This window comes from Microplitis demolitor, chromosome 3 (assembly GCF_026212275.2).
Source record: "Microplitis demolitor isolate Queensland-Clemson2020A chromosome 3, iyMicDemo2.1a, whole genome shotgun sequence".
Taxonomy (NCBI): Eukaryota; Metazoa; Arthropoda; class Insecta; order Hymenoptera; family Braconidae; genus Microplitis; species Microplitis demolitor.
The window spans coordinates 1,885,474-1,902,135 of record NC_068547.1 but is presented as its reverse complement, the minus strand read 5'-3'; the positions used below and the strand labels follow the sequence as shown (position 1 = coordinate 1,902,135).

At 26.0% G+C, this 16,662-nt stretch overlaps 1 protein-coding gene and 1 long non-coding RNA gene across 2 annotated transcripts; both read left to right on the top strand.

Moving 5' to 3' along the window:
• The first annotated feature begins 12,319 nt into the window (after positions 1–12,319).
• Positions 12,320–13,056, top strand: LOC103568903 (uncharacterized). The gene is made up of 3 exons (XR_548896.2): positions 12,320–12,381; positions 12,705–12,905; positions 12,977–13,056. It is a non-coding gene; the product is annotated as an uncharacterized LOC103568903 (long non-coding RNA).
• A 2,504-nt stretch (positions 13,057–15,560) lies between these two features.
• LOC103568904 (bis(5'-nucleosyl)-tetraphosphatase [asymmetrical]) lies at positions 15,561–16,465 on the top strand. The gene is made up of 3 exons (XM_008545926.3): positions 15,561–15,605; positions 15,775–15,973; positions 16,037–16,465. The coding sequence occupies exons 2-3, from the start codon at positions 15,865–15,867 to the stop codon at positions 16,351–16,353; spliced, it is 426 nt and encodes a 141-aa protein (XP_008544148.1). The 5' UTR covers positions 15,561–15,605; positions 15,775–15,864; the 3' UTR covers positions 16,354–16,465.
• The last annotated feature ends 197 nt before the right edge of the window (positions 16,466–16,662 follow it).

Below are 16,662 nucleotides of genomic sequence, written 5' to 3'. Positions count from 1 at the left end.
CACGAGGTACTTATGACTTATAAGAATATTTGTACGGAAAAAATTTAAGTTATTTAAATATTTTTGTTTTCTTTGGCATTCCATAAATTTTTCCTACACAAACATGTAATATATATATAATATCTTTTTATCATTCGCGTTTGCAAGATAAGAGTGAATATTTTTCATCAAAGGATGCAATGGAACGCGAAGAAGTATAAGCAAGTTTGATGTTCATAATATGATGTACAAAAGACGACTTCACAGTGCGTATACGCGAAGAAAATAATAAAATAAGAGAGTGTAAAGTGACCCTACTGGAGGTCAAACGTTTTATTTATTCTATTTATAAAGCGGCCATTTCTATTTATGAAATTGCTGAAAATAAAATAACACCAAAATATAATTTTTTACCCATGGGTAATTTTATTTTCATTTATGTACAGAAAAAAAAAATTTTTTTGCCTCAATAAAAAAAATTCATTGAGGCAAGAAATTTTTTCCAGCTATAAGAAAATTTTCATTTCATAATGCGAAATATTTCTTGCACAAGAAATCCTTTTTTTCTGTATATAAAATAAAAATAAAATAATTTATATAAATAAAAAATTTATTTAATTAAATTTGAAACCGCAATCTTTCAAATTTTTTTTATCATCAGCGATTAACTTATAAGTTTGTGAATTCAATCGTGAAAAATGTATAATATATAATCATATATCTTTTAGATTACTTGACTTCCTCGATACCATATATTATATATTTATATATACACGTTTGACGTGTTTTTCTCCGTCAATCGCTCATATTTTCTTATATTTTTTTATCTCACTAATTTTTTTTATTTGTTGGATATGCAACATTGACGCTTCTTTTCTCCTGATGTAAGATCATAGATTCCGTTACGTCAAGAGTAATATCTCATTGTAGAGTAAGCGAAAACTTGGCGGGACACGGACGATCGCACTCGAATCAATTTACAAACTTTCCCAGAGGTCCTCGACCCGATTCTTTACTTTTTCACGCTATTATACTCTCGTTTATTACTCTAATTTTTTCATTTATTATCATCATTATACTTTTTTTTATTTATATAATTTTATTGAATAACGTCTTACGAAATTTGTTGACTAATTTTAGAAAATTGTGCGCTCTGATATTTTTAATAACTAGATAAATGTCTCGTGGCAGTTAAATTAATCACTAACAGAAAAAGTTTATTTTGAACCGTGATTATAATTTGATAATAAATCTCAGGAAGACGCCAATCTTACGCTAAATTAGGAATTTTGAATATTTAATCTCGACAGTCTGTCAAAAGTAGCTTATGCGATACGCTGATATTTTAAATATTTTATTTGAATAGTAAAAGAGAGTCAAAGCGCTTTTAAGTCATCAATGTAGGTTAATAAATACTTAGATACTATTATAAAAAATAATATATTTTACTTCTAACTGTCAGCACAGGAATGAGTTTCCTGAAAAAAATCGGAAGTAAATTCGTAGTGATCAAGGATTTTATTTAAATTTGAATTTACTCCATTACTTGAACTCCGGAGTTTTAGAAAAAAATCACTCTGCTTACAGAGTCAATATGGAGTTTGTTTTTCCACCGGTTATTTTGGAGTATTTTGGTTTTTATTTGAATCCGAATTCACTTCGTCATTTGAATTTCTGGAGTTTTAGAAATAATCAATCAGCATATGGAATAATTAGGGAATTTGTCCTTCTAGCAGAGTAATTTTTTCTAAAACTTTGGGACTCCGAGTGACCTGGATTTTATTTAAATCCACATTCCCTCCGAATTCACTCCGGATTTAATCCGGGATCATTTCTGCAATTTTCTGTTGTAAAAAAAATTCCTAAGCTCAGCATAATCTCTATTTTTTATATTTATTGGCATTTAATAAGTACCTATATATAAACTAAAATTTATCAATTACTGTTACATTTTTAAGCATTTTATTTAAAAATATTATTGTAGCATTTAAAAAAATACTAGGGGTATTTCTGTTTACTTATACTTATATAAAAAAAAAAAACTAAAAATTTCCAACATCAACAAAAACTCAAGTTCCATTTCCCTGCGGAAACCTGTCTTGTACCTTTTTAATAAATTTATTTACGATTCGCCGAGTAGTTATGTTACGCTCGCAGGTCAATGGAATCGTGATAAAAAAATAAATCCTAAATAAACAAAATAATAATAAATTGAAGAAAAAAAAAAATTTTGCAAATTTTTTTCTCTTATCTAAATCATTATTTATGACGGATAATTTTTACGAATAAATCTAATTTACGTTTTACGGCGGATTAAAATAAATGAATGAACAAATGAATGACAACGAAAACCGGTTGTAGCTATGGCAAAGTAACATCATTTTATACGATTATAAATGAGGATGAAATAAAGCTAGACATTAACTTGGTATACATGAGATAAATATTTAGTATGTATATAAATATATATGCTAATGTATTTGCTGCCTATTCATTTTTTTCGAAAAAAAAAACCGTCTAATAATTTGTATTTCATTACTTTGTTTTTCACTATAAATCCTCACTACTTTTGGTATTACATATATTTGTGATCATTATCATTTATTATCGAGGATATAAATTAAGTATTATAGTGCGGGGATTTTCTACTGTGTTGTGATCGTAATATTCGCTTGGAAGATTTTATAGAATTTTCAATACACGTAATATAATATCAAGATCACGGTGATTTGCTCGGTAATAAGAGAAACCGGACTTCACTACTAAAATAAAACCGATTTATGTTATTCTCAGTCACATATTATCTTACATTTTCATTTTTAATTGACGGTAAAATTATTTTAATGACAAGTATTATTTTTTAAATTTTTGAACGGCAAAAAAAAATAGCAACAGTATAAATATCAGGAAGCTACAAGAGTTTTAAAATAAATATTTATAAAGAAATATGTGTCGAAAGACATTTCTTTTATAAAAATATATAAAATTCATATTCAATTCCATTGACTGTATGATAAGTTTTAACTTTTTTTATTGTGATTATTATTATTATTATATTCTTTCGTCATACATTTTTTTACCTTTTTTATATTTATTAGTTTTCCTTTTTTGTATTTTACTTTTTTATCTTTATATACCAAGAGAAACATGAGGAAAATCCCTTGCCACAACCTGCGGCTACAGAAGACTTCAATAGTAAATTTTAACTTTTTTTTTTATTCTATATATTTACTTTTTTTGTTTACTCGGTCTTATAATATCACAGCTACAACCGATTTCTAATACATCCTTCTATTTTCAAAAAAAAAGTTACTCTATTGATTAAAATTTTTTTTTTAATTTATAAAATTGAAGAAAAATTTTCACTTATCAGCTACATGACACCTGAGAAATTTTTTTTTCATATTCAAAAAAAATTTCTCATATTAAACTAAAGTACCGATTTTTAAAAAATGGCGCGAAATTCAAAATCGTACTTTTACTCAATTAACAGGAAGTTACTCCAAGTAATTAGAGGTATGATTTAAAATTAATTATCCATTTAATTGTAATTTTTAACCCTGGTTAAATTTACAGAACCGGAAGTCAAAAATTATCATAAGCAATTTAAAAAAAAAAAAAAAAATAAACAAATTTGAATCTTCTACTTGTTGGAAAAAATAAAGGATTAAAATGGTTTTAATACTGAGTATTAGACCATAATATATCTAGTAAGCAGTAAAGACGTTTCTCTAGTGCGCCCGTGCGTGCACGGATGGAAATGAATTGCGCGCTCTTATGCTCGGACACGTGCCATGTAGAATTATGCAAGCCGTAATAGCTTACGTTAACGATGCTAAGATCCAAAGGACAACGAAATGAAAGAAGAGGAAGTCGTATGTGTGGGCAAATACAAACGTTATTGTTGTTATTATAATAAAAATAAATAATCCTACATTCAAATTTAAATTTTTTCCCACGCAAATTATTTCAAATTTAAATTCCACATTCTAAAAGCTCTATTGCTATTTTTTTAGATGCTTATGTGAAAAGATATTTAAACAAGTTATTAATTTTTATATTATTCTTGTTTTTTTCATGTCAGTAGATCGATAATTAGATTAACAATATTAAGACATTAGATATACGTAATAATATATCATGTGAATATAATGATTATGTAAACGGAAAAGAATTTCCTGATGAGTCAATTTTTTTTACACAAAAGAGACTCGTGTGTGATCATATAGACATCAGAGATAACACATCCAATAATTTAATATCCTGTTTATTTTATTGTCAAACTGCGCGCGATTTCAAATAACTTTTTTTTTTTTTATTATTATTATTTATATGGACTGGTTATAATAGTAGAATAAATTAATAAAATAAACTCTGTCAAAGGACTTTTACATGATAAAAATTTAATTAAAAAGTCCTCAGAACCCGTGAAAATAAAAATCCATGTAGATTTTTCAATAAAAAAAATCTTTAAAGTAAATATTATTAAATTTTTTATCTGAAATAGAGTGAAATAAATAAATAGCCATTCGAAATAGTTTTAATTTAAAAATAAAAAGTTTATAATTAAATAATAAAGTGCACTTATAAATAATTAAATAAACATTTATTTAATCATTATATATATTTTTAATGAATTTACCTTTTAAATTTTCTGGGCAAACATTAAAGCGAAGTGAAGACAGAGTGGAACGAAAATCGTAAAGACTTTTTAGTATTCACGAGTAAGCAATACAAAGTAAAGCAAAGGCAACTTGAAAATGCCAACGAGGAAGATGATGGGAAAAACGACAAGTACGACAACTTTCAGTTGATCTCCTTGAGGTCAGAGATGAAATTAGCGGAAGCAGTACTACCGGTAACTCGTTTATTTTTTCCGTTAATTTCTTGCCCAATGGAAAAGTTCCTGAACGAATTCCCTATCCCGGAATAGAACGCAAAGGTTTTTTTTTCTTTATTTTTTTTTAATGCCGTCTAAGTTAAAAGGAGAGAAACATTCACTTTAACGTTCATAAGATTTGCTCTAACGAGCTCTCAACGACTCTAAGATGTCATATTTCTTTTTAAAATTACACTGTCTATATCTGACTGTCTACAACTTGAATACTATTATAACTCTTTTAGTATTTTACGGCGTAATAATATTTTTTCAATAAACTTTAGTACTTAAATTCGCTCAAGTACTTTAATTTGGCTTTAATTTATTTAACGGCTTGTTTACCAACTTTAATATTTAGTAAATACTCAAAGGTTTCTAATTAGTAATTAGGAAAAAATTATTTTTATAAATGGATCAATAAGTTAATTAACTCCGAGTTTTGCTATATACTTTTTTTTCAATTTATCATCCAATTATCTCTGAAATAGTGTAATAGGTAAAAAAATAAAGTTTGCCGTGGGAATTTTTTTATGCCGAGTTTAAATTAATTGATCAAAAAAGTTTCCATGTTTTTATACATAAAACACAAAATTTTTAAAAATAACAATGGATTATACTATCGAGTAATGATAAAAATTTTTTTTACGAATAGTAAATGCGTAACGACCGATTGATCACGTAAACTGTTAATTAAATTTAAAAATAACAAATTTTATACCGATGGATTTGTTTTTTAAAAATAAATACAAGAATTCATTAGACATGAGCTCTAATTTAAAAATAAATTTTTAAAAATAAAATTTTAAATAAAATATTTGTAATAAAGTTTTGGATAATAATAAAGAAAAAAAAGATCATTAATGAAGTGAAGCACGAGGGTAAGTCGCGACTTACCTGATAATTAGTTTTTAATTATCGCATAAAAAGTTTACGATGTAATTTAAAAAACATGTTAAAATAAAATACTCACATTAAAACACTGTCGAATTGTGAGGATCCACGAAAACCAGGCATCCTCCTCCATGATTAATTTAAATTAAAATTTTAACATTTCATTTAATTGTTGATATTAATAAATTAGTTGTTAAAATAAGGCTTTATCACACTGTTAATATATTTTTTATTTATTTCTCCATTTCTCAGGGTTGTTAATTTTAATAAATCTGAAACACACACACGAAAAATAAAATAAATAAAATTTTTTTCTTTATTAATTAAAGCTAAATTAATTAATTTAAGTATTAATACATACACAAAAAAATAATTTCTTGACGCAAAAAATTTTTTGAATTATAAATTGAAAAAAAAAACATTATCTTGTGATGAGATAAAATTATCCGAGCTGATATTTTTTCCGGTAACCGACCTAATGAACTTTAAAAATTGAACTTGACAATTTGAACTTCGGTAAATTCAACCTTTAGTAAATTTGAGCTTTGGTAAATTTGAACTTTTGAAAATTTGAATATTTTATATGTCCACGCACACAAAACCTGAGAAAAAAGGTAAGTTCAAATCGTCAAAGTTCAAATTTACAAAAGTTCAAACTGCCAAAGTTCAAATTTTTGAAGTTCTTCAGGTATGGAACCATTTTTTCCAGTCCTCAGAAAATTTCAGCCTTTAATTTAAACTGCAAAATTATTTTCGCGCCATAAAATCCTTTTTTTCTGCGTATCTAATTTATTTATTCATGGCTCTAAAATATATATGTATGTATATAGAGCACTGTAAAATAGCAGTAATTGTATTTCGACATTAATATCAAAAAGTTTAGCTGTTATTTTCCTAGAAACATGTGATGTGGAATATATACGATAGTAAAGTTTTGAAAATTCCAAGTGGTACGAGGTTGAATCGAGGGAAGAGTTTACCCGGTGTAAACATTCGAAGATTCTATACTCATCTACTCTATTGCCGCTCTGCTTTAGTCTCGAGTTTAAGAAGAGGAGGGTAAGAAAATAAATGAAGAAAGCACAGGAAGATGCTGAAGGAGTGGAAAATAAAAACTAAAAGTGTATAGTTGACGATACTTGTGCACAAAGGATAGAAATAGTTTATAGAATAAGAAATAAAAGGACAAAAATAAATGACAAGTACGAAGGGACGGGATAAAATGGGACCAAAATCTAAGAACTAAACTTTCCAGACGGTCAACGACAGTCGCGACGGCGTTTTATTCTCAGGTATTTCAGATTTCATGCGTATCGTGAAAAACACTTCTCTCCTTATCTCATCTGTCTCTTTTTTTTTTTAAACAAATAAATTAAATTATCTACCAATAATCCGGAGCAGGAGTATGTATTTATATAATCCCCGAAAGGGAGTTAATTTTAAAATTCAAATTTCTAATCAGTGAATGCAGATTTAAATAAAATGAATTCCGAAATGGCTCCCAATTTTTTACAGTTTACAATAAATATATAAATGTATGATAAATTTAATGTCGACATAAATTAGCAATGAATAATAAATAAAACAAAATAAATTTAAATGTACAGAGTTAAAGGAAAAGTGATAAGAATAATTGACAGTTGTAAATGACACGATGATTTGAATACGATTGGTTTATATGTATGTCAAATAATTGGTTATTCAATGCCCATAAATTATTGCAATTACTATAGATAATTTGGATGCTACTGTTGGTATTTTAAAATAAACGTGTCCCTGTCATGAGCACGCGGTCACTTGTCGTTTAGCTGATGTGTCTCGACACAGCCGAGCCTTGTTGGCGAAAACCTACCTACGCTTTTATAAAATATATATTACCCTTATAAATATATACATATATATATATAGTTAAATAATTTTATATATAATTATTACGAACCCAATTTATTTATTTATTTTTAACTTCAACCTCGCGGTTGTAATTTTCAAATATTTTTTTAATTCGCGGTTTAATGATAAGATAATAAGCTCCAGTTTATAGTCCGTAAATAAAGTAATTAAATAACTAATCTTAAAAATATTTTTTATCGATAAGATTGTAATCAGCGTGTTTTATTGTTTGAGTGTTTTTAAATGTTGCGTTAAAAAAAATAGAGAAAGGCGAAATAAAATTATATTAATGTCGCGGGTTATAAAATAAAACACTTGGTATTAAAAAATATAAAGTATGAATTAAAGCTAAAAAATAAATAAATAAAAGTGAAAGAAGGTCTCAGAAAATGCTTTCTACTTTATCTAACGAAGCAAAGAAAATAAAATAAAAGATTTAATGGTCTCAATATTATTTTTGTCGTATCATCTCGAGTTCTTACTACTGCAATGTATATATATATATTTATATATATAGTATATAATAAAACAGAGAGTATAAATAAAATTTTTCGTGCTTGAAGAATTGCATAGTCGTTGAGCTAGTTCTGTTTTTGTGTTTATCACTTTGCCAAAAACAAAAAATATATTTTTATAAATTAAAAAAAAAGTTGGTAATCATATCATGATCCTGAAGTTAGCAAACAACAAACTATTTTTTTATTTTTTTTTACCAAATCAAAAAAATTAAAAAATGCACATGTAGAAAATTAAAGAATCTCTAAGTGCAATTTTTCAAAATATTTTTTTTTTTAAATTTATAGTTTTGAATAAATTTCAAAAATTATTAGATGTCAGTTAACCGGTATCATATCAAATCATATAATTTTAAAAATTATCTGGTTGATATTCAGTTTCATATATATTTATTTCACGGTAATTGTTGGTCTAATTTCACGGTAGCAAATTGATTGATTTATTGTTAGCAACTACTTGTCAAATATGACGACATTTAATTTCTGCTGGTGTTATGACGATTAAAAAAGAGCAATACATCTGTGCATGAATGACTCACGTCAATTATTTAAATTTTATTAGCCCAACTTGAGAGGAGGACATATATAAATGATTTTTATTGATGTTTTATGTTTTAATTAATACATCAATACTAAATCTATTTAATATTCAATATCTTTACACTCAATTTAACTGCTATTTATATTTTAAACTAAGTCATATTAATTGAAATAATAAAATTTTAAATTAAATCAATGATTTAATGATGCATGTACGTTCAGAAACGAGCAAGATGGGTAAAAAATAGTACGCCCGCGTATAAAAAATTGAAATTAAATTTTTTTATCGACCAATCCAGAGCTGAATATATTTGATAAATAAATAAATTCAGAAGGTAAATGAACAGAAATTGAATATTGATGTACACAAGTTTAACTTCTAGACGATTTGAATTTAATAAACATAACTCACTTAACTCGATGGTTATTGAATTAAAATCAATTTTTTTTCTACTTTTAAACTTTTTTATAAACTTCTTAAGAATCGTAATTTTATTATAAAATTACAATAAATATTAAAAGTTTTTATTTTAGTTATAAAAAATAATTAAATATCCAAAAAAAATTATCTTGAAGTTGGCAGACAATTGACAATTTTCAAATTTTTTTTTCTAATGATGAAATACAAAAAAAAAAAAACTAAAAGTATGCACATGTAGAAAATTAAAAAAACTATAAGTGCGCTTTCAAGTATTTTTTTTTTTTTCACAATTTATCATTTTTTTAAAATTCAAAAATTAGACATCGTCCAAATTCAGTTTCAAAAAATTCTATTATTAAAAAACTAATAAAAAAAAAATACAGGCATACCTCTAAATAAATTTATCCACTTTAATCAGGCAGTGAAACATCAAACCTCTGATCTAAATAAAAAAAAAACAAATCTTAATAAATAAATAAATATCTAAACAATGAAATTTTAATTAAACGTTGATAAAATCTTATGAGTATTAAATTTACCACGTAAATTGTATTTTAATTGAATAGCAATTCCGTTTCCTTTTTTGCTTCTCTTTCTAATTCTCTCAATATCTCTCTCTCAAACACTTGTCTTTCTAACGTCAGTATAAACTATTATTTTTTCTTACCGCGAGCCGCGAGTAACTTAATTATTCTCTGTATGTAAGAAGTATGTAAATAAATTAACACGCGTAACAACAATAAACACGGTGTCCCTTTATATTACACCGTATTTTTTTTTTTTACATTTCATTCATTAGAAAGGCGACTGAGTACAGCGATCGCGCCTGTACATAAATACGTGTTGCACAGCACAATTACAATATCTTGTCATTTGCTGAGCACGTGCACTAAATAAAACGTACATCAATGTATACGTCAATAGATAAATACATTTATAAATAATAATAATAACAGTATAATTATATATTTATTATAAATGGAAAAATATAATGAATCATCTTGAATAGATAGAGATGTTTTTTTTTTTTTTATTTCGACAATTCCTCATTTTTAAATCTCAACAGTTTATATATTTATAGTTGTTATCTCTATTTTATCATTACTACAATTGTCTGATTTCTTATCTGTTTGTCTTTTATTTCGTGACTTTAGTTAGTTGGAATATATAAATACAAATGTACATCATAAGCAAATAACAATTTTGCTCACCAATTTCTATGATAATGGAATAAAAAATAGTGTAATATAATCGTAAAAATACCACCGAGTGCCAGTCAATTTATTTTATGAAAAATTTATATTAATATTTATAAATTTATTTATTTAAATTTATCTAAATTAATTTAAAAAGAGCGGGAGTATGAAAAAAATGATAAATACGGAATTTAAATTTTTTCAAATTTCGCGCGCTTATTTCAAATAATTTTAATTTCATTTAAATTTTATAAAAATAAAATAGAGAGAGTGAGAGCACAAAATAAATAATTTTGTTTTTCAAATTTCGCGCGCTTATTTCGGGTAATATGAATTTAATTCAAATTTTATAAACATTTAACTAAAATGAAATTATTAAAATGATAGAATAAGAAACAAAAGTGAAAAATAAATAATTAAGATTTTTCAAATTTCGCGCGCTTATTTCGGAAGATTCAAATTTTATTTTTAAACTTTAAAATTATACTTACCCTGAAGTTTAAATGTAACTTTAATAGACACGCAATAATACTCATACACTGAATTTTATTACTTGAAGCTCTTATTTTTACCCTTTATTTTATTTATTACCCCAATTTTATGGGACTGTAAATTTAAAACACAGTAATTTATCACACTTTGAAAATTAACTTTAAACAAAATTTATCTGCTTTAAATTATCAATGAATAGTTAAATAAATTTTTTATAAGAGTGTGCACGTGGTTTAATTATTTTCACGGCTTATAACAATAAAACGATGTAACCGACCCGAGAGCTTACTGCTCACTGATAGTTTCTGCTCCGTAGTTTTGTGGACTCCGCGCCCCACTACTTTTTATCACTCCCACCCTTAGATAAGACATTTTCCCGACATGAAGATATTCTCACATTTATATGTATACATATTTATAAATATTATTTAATATTTATGGTGTGAATTATTATAAATTAATAATCTGTCGTTGTTTTCCATTATTGTTTCATTACCACTAGGTTATGTTTCATATTAATCGCATTACTACTGAATTATTTAATTATCTGTGAAGTTAATAGCAGAAGTAAAAAATTTTAAATGGTCGTAAAAATATGATACTGAAGTTAGCCGACGTATAATAATTTCTTTTTTTTTCTTTAAATGATAAATTTAAAAAAAAATGTTTAAAAAAATTTCTACTTGTGCATATTGTTAGTTTTTTATTTTTTTTTTAAATAAAATAGTGAAAATAAAATTCAAAAATTGTCAATTGTCTGCTAACTTCAGGATCACAACTTCATTGTGATACTGAAGTTAGCCAATGTCTAATAACTTTTGGGTTTATTTTCAAAACGACAAACTATAAAAAAAAAATATTTGAAAAAATACACTGATAGTTGTTTTTAATTTTCTACATGTGCATATTTTTTTTTTTTTTTTTTTTTTTTGAAAAAATTTTGTTGAAAAAAAATTTTTAAATTTTTCTGCCAACTTCAGAACCATGTAAAAATTAAATTCGTAATTATGGAATAGTAAAATTAAAATGAATTTACTTATTTTAAATATTCAAATTATGATTTTTTAAAATTAAATAATTAATTAGACACAATCCCGCCAGCGAATCTTGAAGAAAACTGTCAAGATTTTTTAAATAATTAAATACTAAAGGTAAAAAATATAAATAAATATCTTAAATTGAATACGTAAATTTTTTATTCATATTTATTATTTATTCAAATATTTAAAAATTAAATGAGTTATCATCAACTGCACAATAATCACTTTCATGTATTTTATAAAAATGACAGTTCTTATCGATTTATATAAATTATAAATATTCCACAGGAAGTCTGCTTATTAACATAAATGGCTGGGTCAAAAGTTCACAATTACAATTTTAAATAGTTAATGTATCAAAAATTTACAAACTTATAAAAATATGGCAAGCGTAAAATAATAAAAATATTATTCAAGATAATTTTTAAAAATTTATTTTCTTTGCAGGTACGTTAAAAAGATAAATATTAAATCCCAGAATTTGAATCAGCTCTTGTTGAAACTACACGAAAATTTCATTGTTTACTAAAGTACACAGGTTTGAAAAATAACAGACTTTATTTTTAAAATCCTACGTGAAAATATTTACAATTATTTAATTATTCTTTTTAAAACTATAATGTTTACATCCTTCAGTTTTCTTAGTCGAGATGTTGTGCATTATTATAATTAAAATTATTTTACAAAAAGAAAAAGAAAATATTTTGTTAATGTGAACCATAAAAAATTCATATTGTTTTATGCAAAGTAAATTTTTTAGTTTATTAAAAAAAAAAAAAAAAATCGTATGCGAACAAAGTCATCGTTCAAGGAGATTACAAGCTCAGATTTTCATGTGCATTTATATTTTTTTTTGTCTAGGTAATAAAGCTCTTTTAAAATCCAAAGCTGTCAGACGAATTCACAAGTTCCATATATAAGTATATATATGAATACGACGTTAGTGTACCAGTGATGTAAATTTAATGCATCTTCTATACCGCCTTCAATGAGTTTTCTTGCGATTTTTATCGCAAAATTGCGACTTGAAAGGACCAGCCTGTTGGAGAAGAAAAACCGAAGGTAAAAGAGAAAGATAAATAATGAGAAAAAAAAAATATACAAAAAAGATAAAAGTAAATGTTTTTTTACAGCGATCCGCATATAAAAGACTTTGTGATATCATCAGGCTTTTCATATGAAAAAAATTACATTTTTTTTACAAACAATTAAAAATTATTTCAAATATTTAATTAAACCCAATCAATAATTAGCGAGATTCCGCTTGATTACCATTCAATTTTACTGGGTGAGTTATAATAAAAATAAAATCCGCGCTGAAAAAAAAAGTTGAAATAAATTAAACTCAAATAGTGAGATATGTGAGTACATATAATCATGGTATGATGTACGAGCTCTTTTCCAATTTTCGACAAATACACTCGAGGATCCTAATGTAACATGCATATTCACATAGCTCTAGGCACTTATTACTTACCTTTTGCTATACAGTTTCCACATGTATTTCGTCTAGTGGCTTTGTACATCTCATCTCCACATTAAGGATACTCAGTAACATGCCAACTAAACTGTTGCCTTTATCTTATAAATCTAAGGAATAATAAATAATAAAAATTATCTTTATTTATAAAGTAAACAATCCAGTGTCTAATCATTTAAAAATATCAATTTATACACCGATTTATACGCCGTAAAAAATTTATCACAATTTCTTGTAGAAAAAAATACAATTTCTAAAAGTTTTTTTTTTATTTCAGTGCAAGTCACAAGTAACAAAGAAGTATAAAATTTTAAATTAATGATGATAGATATTGGAAACATATATAATTGGTAAAAACATAAATAATTACCTGTGATCAATAACTTTACTAATAAAAAATACTGAAAGAGAGAACTGGGAATCGGGTAATTTATTTTACTGACATTAACAATTAAATTTAAAATAATGAAGTACAGTACAGATGATAGATTGAAATAATCGACAAGTTAACAAGTAGTAAAATAATGTTGAGACTTTTCTTAGAAAGTTCAATAGCCGCAAAATAATATCTTTTAAAATAAATACTTAATCTTTATCTTCAACACACAGTATAATTTATTTTATTATTAGATTTCTATTTATAACCTCAGTAAAATATTATTTTATGTCCTATGAAATAATTAAATTTCTTAATTGAATAAATTCATACTTTTCGATACCTGTACTTATAACTAATCGATTTTATTATTTCCAGCGTAGAAAAAAAAGCAGTAAAATAAAATTTTCATTTAAATAAATGACCGCAATATTTAATGCTATCAAAAATACATTATTGACTTTAAATATTTTATTATTATTAATAATAAAGTTAAAAAATATATATAATAAATATACAAGCTAGTAAACAATTCTTATCATCAATACATTACGATAAGTTGAATATATATATAAATATATATGTGAATAGGTATATTGTTATTTTCCAAAGAAGGCATAAAAAGAAAATGGTAATAGTTGTATCACCTCGTAAACCTGGAACCTTTATCAATGGTTGTTATCAGTTTCAAACCACGGCTATTTTGTATCAGTGTAATAGCACAGTAGATAGTTGTGGTCGTGGTGAAACTATTACATTATATACACGAAAAACCATTACTTTGGCTAAAATACGTGGGCAAGGAGAACTGGAAAATGAAGATATGATGAGCGTAGGATGCAATAATAATTATTCCTCAAGTACTTCTTAATGTACATGGAATTAAGTGCATAACTACTGTAGTTTATTACATATGATATCGTTAAACAAATATATGACTAACATATATTTTATTTAATATAATAATAATAATAATAATTCATTTATGAATAGTTAACCGGGATATTGAATCATTGCTCTTTTTATTTTATTTTTATTTTCACAACATTTTTATGGATAAATGCTGGTGACCTGGATATTAATTGGATATTATTGATAACGATACCTGGTTGTCGACTAATGAATCCCCGGGAGAGATAAGCGAAAAAATGATTTATCAAATTAAAAAATTTACCAAAGAATTATAAAATTTAACTGTGGGAATAATAAAGTTTACGAGGGATGATTTTGATTTTTTTTTCTATTTATAAAGGATGCGGCATTTTTGATTAACAAAAAATAATTAATGAATTATAATATAAAAATTTGATTTTTATTATTCGTATCCATAAATAAACGGGAACGAGCACGCGCTTACCAACGATAGTAAAGTAATTGTAAGTGCTATTGGTTTTGTTGGCTGAAGGTCTGCTGATTTCAAATATGACTCATTTTGTTGCGTTTCGTGTTTGTTGACTGCTGCTTTCGTTTCATGATTTTAGATTCAAGTCGAATATTAAGTAATTTGTTTAATTATTAGTAAATAACTAACTGATTATGTGTGATTTTGCATTCAGTGAGCTTTTAAAAATAAATGACTTGGGAAATACTGTAGCTAACTTCACGATTAGCCGTTTTTCAAAAAAAATACGCAGAAGCGCGAAACTTCCGGCTTTTGCTGAAAAACAAATCTGAAAATATTTTGTCTGAGTTTATATTAGGATTATTTCTTTGAGTTTTCATATTTTGAGTAGTAATTCTGAAAATTTCAAACTACGTCATCCATCACTTTTAAATTTACCGCGTAATGAGTTTTCGCGCTCAGCGCTCCTTGCAAAGACAGAAAGAACTAACACTGACATCTTCCATTTCGAAGTTGTTATTTTTGCATCGAGAATACGAGAATAGAGACGTCACTATTTTCCATGTCTGTTTGTTTATTTATTTATGAATAACCTTAGAGTCTAAAGTTCAAATTGTTTTTAACATCACAAAAGTTCATTGCAACTAAAAAATTATTTAAATTAATTAAACAAATAATTTTTTGTATAATTTTACTTCGATTAATCAACCATATTTTTTTCTATTCTATTTAGAGCGAAGTCATACGAATTCAGTTTAATTAAATTAACATTAAACGTCATTAGATAAATTATTATTTTCTACAAAACAAAATCAGAATTACAATGGGCACTCGAGCATGTGGTTTTGTTATTTTTCGCCGTTTCCGAGGACCTATAGAGTATTTATTAATGCAGACTTCATATGGACATCACCACTGGACTCCCCCGAAAGGCGATTATAAATTTTTCAATATCATTAAAACACAAATTTAAAATCAAAATTTTATAATTTTAGGCCACGTTGATCCAGGAGAAGATGACATGCAAACCGCTCTGCGGGAGACTGAAGAAGAGGCTGGTTTCAAACAGGAAGATTTAAAAATTTTCCCAGAAGCTAAGCAAGAATTAATCTACAACGTCCAAGGAAAACCAAAGACTGTCATCTACTGGCTGGCAGAACTCATCAAAGAGACCCGCGACGTTAAAATGTCCGATGAACATCAAGCTTTTGCCTGGCTAACTATCGAAGATGCTTGCAAACGTGCTGATTATCAAGAAATGCAACAAGCGTTACGATCATTTGATAAATACATTAATGAAAATCTTTTGTAATTAATATTGCATTAAATAAAATTTAATTTTTCTATAAAAAAATCCATGGGATTGCATGAGAACACCCATGGGAATTAATACAGAAAAGTATGGATTTATAAGAATCCATAGGAATTAATATAGAATTTTATGGATTTATAGAAGAATCCATATGGGAAATCAACGAAATCTGAATTCTCATATGAATTCACATAAGAATCTGAGTTTCTAAATGAGTAATTTCTATAGAATCTAGGGTATCTGGATTTCTATATCTAAACCACATGGAAATCCATCCGAAAACCCCATGTAGGAACCCACATAAAAATC